At 39.5% G+C, this 12622-nt stretch overlaps 1 protein-coding gene across 1 annotated transcript; it reads right to left on the reverse strand.

Moving 5' to 3' along the window:
* Positions 1 to 5400: 5400 nt before the first annotated feature.
* fam43a (family with sequence similarity 43 member A) lies at positions 5401 to 10141 on the reverse strand. Its single transcript, XM_020530972.2, has one exon. It carries the CDS (start codon positions 9942 to 9944, stop codon positions 8877 to 8879), a length of 1068 nt encoding a protein of 355 aa, XP_020386561.1. The 5' UTR covers positions 9945 to 10141; the 3' UTR covers positions 5401 to 8876.
* Between the last annotated feature and the right edge of the window lie 2481 nt (positions 10142 to 12622).

Below are 12622 nucleotides of genomic sequence, written 5' to 3' on the forward strand. Positions count from 1 at the left end.
ACCTGATTGTAACAATATAATAAAAAAAACTTATCAGGTGAGTTTACCACTTTGCTTTATAGACACAATTTATATTCCCTTCCATGCTCCTTCCAGCAATTAGCTGTGCGAAAAGTGTATATCACATTGAGATCTCATTTATGTGTGGGTGAGCAATGTTGCTTGCTGTTTCAGTGTCAGAATGAGTATAATCAGTAACACCAGACTTTACTCTTGAATTTATGCTGACAAAAATTGCACTCGCAGTCTTCTGGCCCTTGGTTATTTCTAAAATATGTTACATGGAACTATAATGAGAAATAGGTAGCTTTGAGCACAAACCACAGACAAGTTACATTAACAAAGATTTGCCTAAAAATATCAAACAACCAAACAAAATGGATCATGCATTGTGTTGCTTTGCTAAGAGGCAAATCCCCAAAAACTGTTTCCTGCGAGATAAACTATATTATGACTCTGGGTAAAACATTTAAGAACAATCAGGTTAGTTTCATTCAAGGGTTCATATGGAGAATATATTTTAAAACAGTTGGGATGTATTTGCTAACTTTCCAAGAAAGCAATAAACTGAAGAGATCCGACATATCACAGAACAAATTTTTGAATGTATCAGTCAAGGTATCATTCTTCCAAAAGCTAGTTCCCTACATCCTTTTTGCTGTTGTCATTGTGGTGTAAATTTTTAACAGTATGTAATTTAATAATACTCCCATCTAGATTTCCCAGTTAAAGTGTATTTGACTATTTTTCCAAATTCTTCTTTTAATTTGGTTTATTTCTACTACATTGTGAATATATTAATTCACACAATCTAATGACACTATTTGAGCATGAGAAGTTCCAAATCCCAATACAATCCAAGCCAGTCAATCTCGATCATTGGTAAAGTGATGGAAAATGTCATCAACAGAACAATCAAGCAGCACTTGCTCAGCAATAACCTGTTCATTGACCTCATTACAGCCTTGGTTCAAGCAGACAAAAGAGCTGAATTCCAGAGGGGAGGTGAGGGTGACAGCCCTTGATATCCATGCTATATTTGACCGAGTGTGGCATCAAGGAACCCAAGCAAGACTGACATTGATGGGAATTGGGGAAAAACTTTCCACTGGTGGAATCATATCTGGCACATAGGAAGATGCTAATGATTGTTGGAGGTCAGTCATCTCAGCTCCAGGACACCTCTGCAGGTAGTATCCTGGGCTGAAACATCTTTAGTTGCTTCATCAATGACCTTCCTGACATTATAGGGTCAGAAGTGGGGATGTTGGCCAATGATTGCACAATGTTCATCATCATTCATAATTCTTCAGATACTGAAGCAGTTCCATATTCAAAGGCAGCAAACCTGGACAATATTCAGGCTTGGGCTGAAAAGTGGCAAGTAACATTCACGTCACAAATGTGCCAGGCAATGACCATCTCTGATAAGAGATAATCTAACCATCACCCTATGACATTCAATGGCATTATCATCTCTGAATTTCCCAAAATCAACATCAAAATCAACATTAACCAGAAACTGAACTGAACTTGCCACTTAAATGCAGTGGTAACAAGAGCAATCAAAGAAAGGAACACTGCAACGAGTAACTCACCTCCTGACTCCCAAAGCCTGTCAGCCCATTTATAAGCACAAGTGAGAGTATGATTGAATACTCTCCACTTGCTTGGATGAGGGCGGCTCCAACAACTCTCAAGAAGATTGACATCCAGGACAAAGCAGCCCACTTGATTGACACCACATTCACAAACATCTACTCTCTCCATTGCCAATGTTCCATAGCAGCAGTGTGTACTATCTATAAGATGCACTGCAGAAATTCACCAAAGATCCTTAGCACCCCTTCCAAATCCACAACCACTTACATCAGAAGGGCAAGGGCAGCTGATACATGACAGCACCACCATCTGCAAGTTCCACTCCAAGGCATTCACTGTCCTGACTTGGAAATGTATCACCATTCCTTCAGTGATATTAGATCAAATTCCTGGAATACCCTCCATTATGGCATTGTTGATCTACCCAAAGCACATGGACTGCAGCTCATCACCACTTTCTCAAAAGTAACTAGAGATGGGAAATAAATACTGGCCAAGTCAGTGCTGCCCTAGTCCCATGAGCAATATAAAAAAAAATAAAGCATGTGAGGTTGAAATGATTGGATTATTGAAGTGGGCCAGGTTAAAAATTTCACATGTCAATTTTAATTCAATTCTACCATGCATGGACTCTGAAACATTTTTTACTTTTAGTTCTACTGCTGATCCTGCATACTTTTACTATTCTGAAAGTAATAGATTAATCTTGGCACTGAAAGACACCATTAGGTCCATCAAGTCCATGCTGGCTTTATGTAAAGCAATGGGTCCCATTTCAATGCTCCAACCCATCTACAAGGCACAAGTAAGGAACGTGATAGAATACTCCCCACTTGCTTGGATCAGTGTATGTTTACTTTGTTGAGTTTCCATATCATTTCCTTTTGAATCATTCATTGTCTCTACATTCACCAGTCACATATGGAATGAATTCCAGATCACTACCACTAACTGAGTTAAAATCTTTCTCACATCTCCCTGAATGTCTTGCCTAAACTCCTAAATTTGTGCCCCTACTCCTTGCACCATCAGCTAATTGGAGCACCTTTTCTTTCCCTCCTTTCTCTAAACTTGTCATAACTGTATTCACCTCTATCAAATCTCACTTCCACCAAGGAAAACAATCCCAGCTTCTCCGACATACTCTTGTAACTAAAACCCTCAGCCCTAGAAGCATTCCAGTAAATATCCTTTGCATCCCATCAAGGATCCTCACATAATTCCTAAGGTGTGATGACCAAAACTTTTATGCAATAGTCTAGCTTTGGCCCCACATAATATACTAACTGCTCTCTCATTGTGTCTTGCCACCTTCAAAAGTTGATGCATATGAATCTCCAGGATCTTCTGTCCCTGTGCTCTCTTCAGAATTGGCCCATTAAGTTTCCATTGCCCCTCCAATTCCTTTTTCAAAAGTGCATCACTTCACAGTTTTTGTTTAAAATTCAATCTGCCATTTGGCTGCCAATTCTGCTGATGTAGCTATATCCTGTTGCTGTTGATTAGTGTCATCGTGACTGTGAGTCACACCTTCAAGTTTAGAATTATTGGCACGTTCTGAAATTTTATTTTGTATGCTGATATACAAGTCTGACCCTTGAAGAACACAACTAACCTACAATTTGAAAAGCAACATTTAACGACTTGCTGGTTTCTGTCCTTAAGACCATACTGCTATCTAAGCTGACATCGAGTTTCTTATTCCACGAGCCTCAAGTTTGTTAACTAGCTTTTTATGTAGTAATATGTCAAATACTTTCTTAAACCTATATAGACAACATCCACTACTCTTCATTCATGAAAATTCTCTATTACTTCTTCGAAAAAATAATCATTTCCACTGTTCAAGCATGATCTGCCATTTTTGAAATCTGCACAGGCTATCATAAATTGAAAACTCTTGAAATGTCAACTTTTCTTCTCTAACTGTTGTTTCTATATAGATCTCATTAAAAGAAACAATCATAATATTGATCTCATAATTCTATTTAGCTTCTATTTTAAAATGAGTGCTGATACTGAATCTCTATCAAAAACAAGGAAACTTATCCTCCGAATCTGCATTTAGGAAGTTTAAAAAGTGGAGTTCCTAACAGGTATGAATGCTCTTGATTGAAAAAAAATTGATGCTTTTAAAAGGAATTAACAATACTGGTATCAGTAATCAATGTTGTGAAATGGAAAGTAAATGGATGGAACGTCACCTTTGGTTACCGACATGCACTGCAATATTGTGCTTAACAGGATTTTCGCAGACTGAATGGGAAACATCTGTATAAGAAACAAATTTTCACAAGGTCAAATTACTTCATGTTTGTGGATGAAGAACAACTGAAAGTTTCGGCAGAATGTTAAAACGTTTTCAAGATTGAACTACAATGTCTTCAATGTGCTTAAACATTAAGAATGTAATGGCTATCAAATGGTTACAAGAAAGAGCAAAGTCAAGATTCAAGGTAATGGAAATGAACATTACCCATGGCTCTTCAGTTGGCAAATAATAAACCATGTTTTGGAATTGTTTTGTCAAACCTTTAGGTTTCATATTTTTAAATTTGATCATAAGTGGGTACAGTTAAATGTGTTTAAAATGTTTTTAAATATCTGTCCCAGTTTGATAGCTAAATAGAACTCTGTTGACTGGAATTGCCAGTTAATTTCACTTTGCAAATGCCGTTTCTATTGTTTGTGCTAAAAACTGTAAAGAATCAATACTGCCATTAGAACGTTGTGAAACATGGAAGACAAAATGTGTATGTTTGGGGTAGGGGGCAACAATGAAATGAATATTAACTCAAGGCAGCTTTCCAGAGAAAAATTGCCTTGGTGAATTGATCTGACTCCCAGCAGAGGCTAGGGTCGTTTTATCAGTATAATAAAATGGAATGTTCACTGATATTATGATTGTACAAAACAGAAAGTTGTTCTTTAAATTCAAAATCATGATGCAGTACAATAAATCAATTTTACATTTATGTGGGACTAAATCCAATTGAAGTCATCATGTGAGTTGGCACATTTCTACACTGTTCTTGGGGAGGTTGATGTTATCGCTCTTGGAAGTTCAAAAAGAAAATAAACAACCTAATTTTACTAAATCTGTTTAAAATTGTATAATATGAACATGAAATACCACAGAAATATATAATAGAAGATTGAGTGTAAAAGGCAGATACTCCTCCATAGGGAGAAAGAGAAGGGGAATTAGCAGATGAATCATATTCTCCACTCTCCTTCTTGTGTGCTACCTAACATGAACACCTCACTATCTCCTGGTTGTGTTTGCTCCAATATATTCTGACATCTCAGCCCTGAGGTAGATCATTGTAAAGATGAGAGCAATCATATATACGAGCACTGTGCAACTGCAGAAACAAAGAGATTTGAGTGCACACAACATTGATTGTACAACAAGAAGACTTTAAATACTTCCAAAAACACTGACGGCATGTTTTCTCAGGACTAAATTGTTGTGTTTGAAGGACCATCTGTTACTGCCACATGACAGACGGAACTGGCTATTATCTTTAATCCTGTTTTTTTTCTCTGACATGTTTAGGTTTCAAAAATTAATGTATCTCAATGCCACTTTCTGGTGATCCAATTTACAATATATTTTACATGCCGTATTTTAGGCTGGGCTGAATCATGATAAGCTGCAATTAATCAGTTAATGTGATGAGCTATACTCTGCCTATAAGGTTTCAAAAAGAAAAAGCTGAAGATGTGTAACTTTTAATTAAAATCATTTTTCATCAAAATGTATCAGGTTAAATCATCTGAATGCAGATTTAAATAAAATATATTGAACATCACTTGAGTGCTAGAGAACAAGTCCAGTTTGAATCCCTTATAATGCTATAGTTGACTTCCATTAATACGATATGCACTTTTATGAGATCAAGTCACTTTGCTGTGCACAATATCACACCCCAGGTATATATGTTTTTCAGACTGGCATCAACTTTTCTCAGTATATGAATTCATGATAGGAAATTCAGCCTGTACAGAATCTGGTATTGCTGATATCAAAACAAATCATCACTAAAAATCCAAGGATATTGTGAATTGCTTCAATGTGTATTTGGCTAACATTCCCAGCTGTTTTCACTATACATCAGTTGTTAAGATCAAAACATATATGGAATCTTAGCCTAGAAGGACAAGATTATAATAAGTCCATAAGAAATAACCATGGGTACATGTCTAAGTTAATGAATTTTAGTTTGCAAATCTTTTTCCTACTTTACAATAGCATAGTGCTATTGTTATTCATACATCTTGATACAGTCATGCACACTAGAACTATACCTTAAAATTCTACTACATCCCATTGTTTACACTGACTTTATTGTTAGAGTTTGTGTCAACAAAAAATTATGGACACTTTTTCATCAAATATTCAAAAAATAACATCTATCTTGCTTGTACAGATTTACATTCAGTATGTACAGTACAGTTAGGACACCCAATGCTTGCTGCATCTTTCATTTGCACAGCAAAGAAATGATATTATATCTGATGACAAACTATTTACAGACAATTAAACACTGGTTAAGAAGTCACAACAGTGCAATATACAATCCACAGAGTGTAACAGGCAAGAATAAATTCTGTGACTCAATCAAGAGATTGTAAACAAAAACTTAAGACAAATAACCATGGTATTTAACTGAATGTGAAAAATTGTGTTCATTCCACACAGAGAAATTACAAATGTAAGAAATCCATTCTATACATTGATCGGAATATATTCAGTCAAATCCAATAGCAACTTCAATGTAATACAGATTGTTTCTCTTTATCTTAACACACTCTGATTAAGTTGCAATAATAAAAAATGGGTGACAGCAAATTGGCAGCCAAATTTTCAGCTGTCATGATCTTTTATTACTATTGATGTCACAATCAGCGTAATGATAATTCATTGTCAGCCATTTTACACTATCACCCAAAGTCAATGTTACCTCTATGGTCTGTTAAGGAGACATTACATCTTTTTTTCAGCATTGACTGCAACTCCTAACTTCATTTTACCAGATTACTGTACCTCTGTGGCAAAAATGTTGGGTGTTAATTAGATATCTATGAGAATCAATATAATTTGTGGAGCCGTTAATCTAAGTGGCAGAAGTTCCTAATAGTGCAGTAATTACTTTCACAGTGCTGACCTTTATGTTAAATTGATACTATAATATAGAATGTCTCATTATTTTAAACTTATGATTGTTCATTCACAAAGTATGCATAAGATACCAGATGTGTCCTCTTTCAAAAGGCATTATTTGACTTCCCTTCTGATTTGAACATTTATTCTGGATTTCTGAAATCAAAGTAGCTGGATTGGATAAGAAGTGTTCATGTATGTAGACGTGTTGTTCAGTCTACGAAAAGTGTATTTAACACAAAATATCTTTCAACAGACTTCAAAGATCTCATTCTGAATCAATAGCCTTTACTGAGACTTGCCAGTAGTCTCAAATCATAATGTTTTCAAATAGAAAAATCAGGGAACATGATCTTTTATGTATAACTTTGGTGTGTATCTGAGGGAAGCTTGAGATTTTGAAAACTCAAATCAACAACTTCTTCCATCAGCACTTAAGGGAAATCAGATGAAAGGCAAAGACATGAGAGGGAAAGTAACTATTAATATTTCAAAAGAGCAAGCCGTCATGAAGGCATTAAAGCTAAAAATGAAGAACTGACTGAGAGAATGAAACAAACGTTGAAGACAGAACAGATAGAAAATAAATTAAATTGTCATTCAGATTTTCCTGAACAATTGACACTATTGCAAATGAAAATAATGAAATGGCAGAACATTAGGTAATAGCTACGATCATAGCTGAAATATGTTCTTTGGGGAAGAAATTGTTCATGCCTGAATACAAACACAGGACATGTAGTTTGACTGTAACATGAATGCCCTAAGAGGACAGCACGTGATTTAGCGGGAATTGGTCCTTGGATTTCATTACCACAAAACTGGTGATCTCCAAGTGACAACTGGGCATTCCAATAAAGTTCACCAGTCCAGCCCAACCCAGAGCAAGACTGGCCAGCTCTGAGGTCAGGAACAGCATTTCCAGTAGATCTAAGGGTGGAGGTGAAAGGGATCAGGCAAAGGAATGTGGCAGCAACCTTCAACAGTTTTGAATGAGGAGTTACATTCCTGCTTCTCCTGGCTCCACATTAAGTAAAAACAAATTTGCTTGTCTTAGTATTGGTAACCTCCATATGTTCCCTCAAAAACATTGCTTTGTTAGCAAATAGTTCTGGTAAAACTAGTCAGAACTTCTGCAGTGCAAACTCTGCCTGATTTTTGACCAAGATCAGAACAGAAACATTAAATAGGAGATAGGCTCCTAACTCAAGCTTAAGATAGATGCGAGGGACACCAGGATACGACCTGAGCCAAAATAGTGTTGAATACATTTCAGACACCCCTAGACAAAGTCAGATCAAATTAAATCTGAGAAACAAGTCAATAAGGTCCAGTTCTGAAACCAAAAGATACCAGAAATTAAGTTCTCAAAATGAGGTATGATCCGTCAGATCTGACCACATGATTACATTGTCGGATGTGGTTACTATTGGAAAGTGTTGATTTGCCAAAATTTGATGTTTTACTTTGCACGGCTAAGACCAGCCAATTACTCTATCCAAGTCTGGCAGTACTTTTGATAATGATGACCCATTTATTTCTATTTTATCGGCCAGTCACGTTATTGAAATACTGCCCAGGCATAACACTACGCTGTTGCCCCGTCCTTTTACAAGCTGCAGTTGTGGCTTGGAGGGAGATGAGTGAGGAGAGGGAGGTTGATGCTAAAATGGTCAATAGCAGCCACTGTGCGAGCGTTGCAGTGAATGGGGCGCAAAGAGCTGCAGCAGCTCCTGGTCAGTTTCAAGCGTGTCCTTAAAAGACAGCCGCCGCTGTCGCCACTTCCACGGGAAGTTTCTTGTAAACAGGGACAAAACCGGCCCGTACAAATCGCAACTTCCATTTCTAAATGTTAAACCCTCCACTTACTGATTAAGGGAACGATTAAAGTCGACACAAATCGTAAGCCGGATAATGCTCTTTTTAAAAAAAATCTGTTCTGTTCACGTCCTTTCTCCTCACTGCACACAGTTGTGTTTTTTTTTTCTCTTTTAGCATCTTATTGTTAGTGTAATGGTGAAATGGGGAGTGTGAGGGGAGAGTTACACCGACAGTTCGTCTTGTGATGGGAGGCCAACCGCAAAGAAAACTTGAAGCAATTGTACAATTATCCCAATTCTTGCAAGTCGCCGTCTTCACTGCCATCCGTTGCCATCACTGGGTCTTGATCACTCGTCCCACTTCCCAGGGATGACTCGCTGCTAGTACTTTCCCCAGACAGTAACCTGGTCACTCTCAGATCAGCTCTCAGTAACTGGACGTCATTCCCTATAGTCAGCTGCCCCAGATCACTGATCATTTCACAAAGGTCCTGTTGCTCGTTTCTGTCCGACGCTTCCGCAGTGTCCAGAATGTCCTCGTACTCCAGACTCAGCTCCAGTTCAGCCTTCTCTTCCTGCTGCTCTCCCACCAGGTCCTCAGTGATGGAGCCCAGCTTCGGGGCGCTCCGGCTCCTTTCCACCGGGGGCTTGTAGCTGCATTGACCGTTCATCAGCTTCCTGAGGGGCACCAGGGGGATGGTCTGCTCCCCGATCAGTTTCTGCTGCTGGTGCCTGGCATCGTCCCTCCTCTTGAGTCTCTTAAACTCGGCCAGGGCGTTACTGGAGGTCTGGTACAGGAGCAGGGCCATCGCCTTCGCCTTCTCGGCTTTGGAGACCAGCACGGCGTGGCATCTCAACATGACCGCCTTGTGCTTCAGCTCGTGCCGGTAGATCCAGGCGAAGATTCTGGGCGATCTGGGATCCGCCACGCAGTAGGTGATCCTGTGCAAAAGGTAGAGATGGCCCGGTCTCTTCGCCTTGCTGTCTACATGGACCATGCGGATTCCTTGAGAGCTGATGGTCAGCTTCATCTTGGTGCCGTTTTTACCCTGTTCACTTTTGGACCAGATTTTGGTCACGGCCACATCGGCGCAGCCTTCCCCTTTGGACTGGATGGTGGTGGCATTGCCGAGGTATAAGACTGTGTAGGTAGGATCTTCCCCAGTGATCGTGATCTTCCTCCTCCTGGATTTAAACATGCTGCAGACTCGGTTGAGAGCGCTTTCTGTCACCAGATCCGGACACGCACGGGTGAAGGAAGTCAGGCTGCTGTAGTTCAAACTCACCGAGTAACCGAGCTGTTTCGGCTGCCGCTTCTCGACCAAATCCAATTTGTTTTTCTTCCAAGGTAACATCGCTGGTATCGGGAGATTTGGATTGTTAAAATCTGAGGACGATCGGGTAATCAGCGCCGGCCCCGATCATTGTCCATTCCTGTCGGTGTCCTGGCCGGCTTGCTCCGCTGTTCCGATCACTGGCTGCCTTCAGGTCTCTTGCACTGCTCATGTTTCCAGCACTGACTCGATGTTAAGTTGATACAGTCCCAGGCTGAGAGATGTAAATATAGACTGGAGTGAACCATCCAGTCACTGAAGCGGGGAGGAGCAACACTGACTCACATAAGAGGAAGTTATCACTTGATTTATCCCCAAAACAAGACACAATCATTCTATTATTTTATTAAATCGCACTTTGCGTTATAACGCTATTAACGTGCAACAATATTCGAAACACTGCCAACACCAAAGACATGTTTCAGTTCATCGAAGTATTTGAATGGAGTAGGACCATTTGGGAGTACAGCTTGTGAATTGTTCACAATAATGTTGTGCTCCTAAACAGAGCGAAAAGGGGAGGAACTCGGATTCCATCACTAGGTTGCACAGAGTTCCTATTGGGGTGGGAGGGGGGATGTCGCTATGGCTTCGTGCAGCTTAGGGTCAGCAAGATGGCCTGTTCTAGCTGATCCCCGACCGGAGCAGCAAACGCTGTTGCCTGGCGTAAGCCATACATGGGATGAATTGATCGAGGTCCCTGCTTCTTGATCCCGTTCCACTGAGCTCTGCTGGAAGATGTTAGGCCACAATTTGGCTGCACTGCCACCTGCAGTCAGAAACCTTGTCCACTGACCCCTAGCCCCAAATTAGTGATGAGTTGCCTGGAAGGGCTGACTGCAGAGAAACTAAAGTGACAAGGTAACCATCATTAGTTAGACTGTCACATCATCTGTTTTTGGAAGATTTTAGATTTATTACACTGATTGGGTTTATGAAAAGTTGTAGCGAAGGGATGGGATATTCTACTTTCAGGTATTCCGCCTCTGGTTTTCAGACTCCAGATAGATAATTGACTTACATCTTGCCAGTTATTTATTCCTTGAAGGTGTATTCAGAAATGGTGGTTTGCTACTCATCTCTTTCTCACTTATCATTGCCTTGGTTTTATTGTTCAAATGTATTATTGCTTAAAATAATTGATCAAATTCTTTGTGTAAATCTGTTGGCAACCAACCAATTTTTCTTTGCTATTGAATATGATTTGGAATGGAACTATTTCTGTTGCAACCCAACAGTGGCAAGATTCCAGACAAAGTCTGTCTCTCCATTGAATTAATTGGATGGCAACCTTCATTATAATATTGTACCTCTTACAGAAATACCAGTGCTTTTACAATTTTACACAAACTAATTTGTAGTGCAGGGCAAAATTAATAGCCACTTGGCCAAATATGCAAAAGAAAAGCCATCCCAGATTTCTTAAGGGTGTATCATATTTAACCAACTTGCTTGTATTCTTGAGAAGTTAACAGTGAGTATTCATAAGGGTTATGTTGTTGGTGTGGTGCACATGAAGTTCTAAAAGGCATTCAATAAAGTTCCGTATAACAGACCTGTGACCAAAGCTAGAGCTTATAGAATAAAGGAGATGTGGACACAAAATTGAGTGACAGGAAGCAGAAAATAGCGGTTTGCAGATGTTTTTCAGTATGAAGGAAGGTTTACAGTGGTGTTCTGAAAGATTAATGTTTGGACCTCTGCTCTTCCTGAGATGCATTAATCACTTACATCTTAGTGAACTGGGCAGATGACACCCAAAATTGGAAGTGGGCTGTGAGGAGGATTGTGTAGAATTCCAAAGGGCTTTGAAGACAGATTGGTTGAATGGGCAGCCAAGTGGCAGGCGAAATTTAATGTAGAGAAGTGTGACATGATTCATTTTGATAGGAAGAAGAAGAGACAATATAAAAGGCTCAATTCTAAATGGGGTGCAGCAGCTGAGAGACCTGGGAGTATATGCACACAAGCCACTGAAAGTGGCACAACAGGTTAAGAGAGTGGTTAATAAATCAAGTGGATTTTTTTTATTGGGCCACATAATTCCAAAAAAATCCCAACATTAATCCATTTCAAGGTTTGAAAATTGTCATCAACCTTCAGTGAGGACTAAGAAACTGGGTGATAGAGGAGAAAAGACTTGTGTGAGGGGGCAAGGGGGTGGAACTCCACACTATCACTGCCTTGAAGCTTCCAGCACCAAAATTTCAGCTCACGACCTCACTTAGGATCCTGACCTCCATTTTGGGAAGTGGTGATGGAGATAGATTGGAAAAGTTGGCACTGTTCTCCTTGGAGGAGGGAAGGCTGAGAGCAGATCTGATAATGGTATTCAAAATCACAAGGAACCTGGATAACATAGAAATGCAGAAACTGCCATGTGGTTGTAGGATACAGAAGCAGCTACAAATGTAGGTCTATTAGCAAAAGAAGTAATAATGATATGGGGAAAAGCTTTTTCGAGCAGAGAATGGTTAGGATCTGGAAATATACTACCTGCAAATGTGATGGAGCCAGATTCAGTTGAGGCATTCAAGAGGAAATTGAATTATTATCTGAAGTGAAACAGTGCGCAGGCCTACAGGGAGAAGATGGGGTGTGGAACTCGGTGAACTGTTCCTTCGGGAAGCAGTACGGACATTGTAAGCTGAATGGCCACCTGCGTTTTAACTATATGATTCTAAAATCCGTTTATTTTT

This window comes from Rhincodon typus, chromosome 13, assembly GCF_021869965.1.
Source record: "Rhincodon typus isolate 14 chromosome 13, sRhiTyp1.1, whole genome shotgun sequence".
NCBI lineage: Eukaryota > Metazoa > Chordata > Chondrichthyes > Orectolobiformes > Rhincodontidae > Rhincodon > Rhincodon typus.

Excerpts from the sequence above, each read along its gene's own strand:
- fam43a (XM_020530972.2), bottom strand. The coding sequence starts at position 9,944 with ATGTTACCTTGGAAGAAAAACAAATTGGATTTGGTCGAGAAGCGGCAG.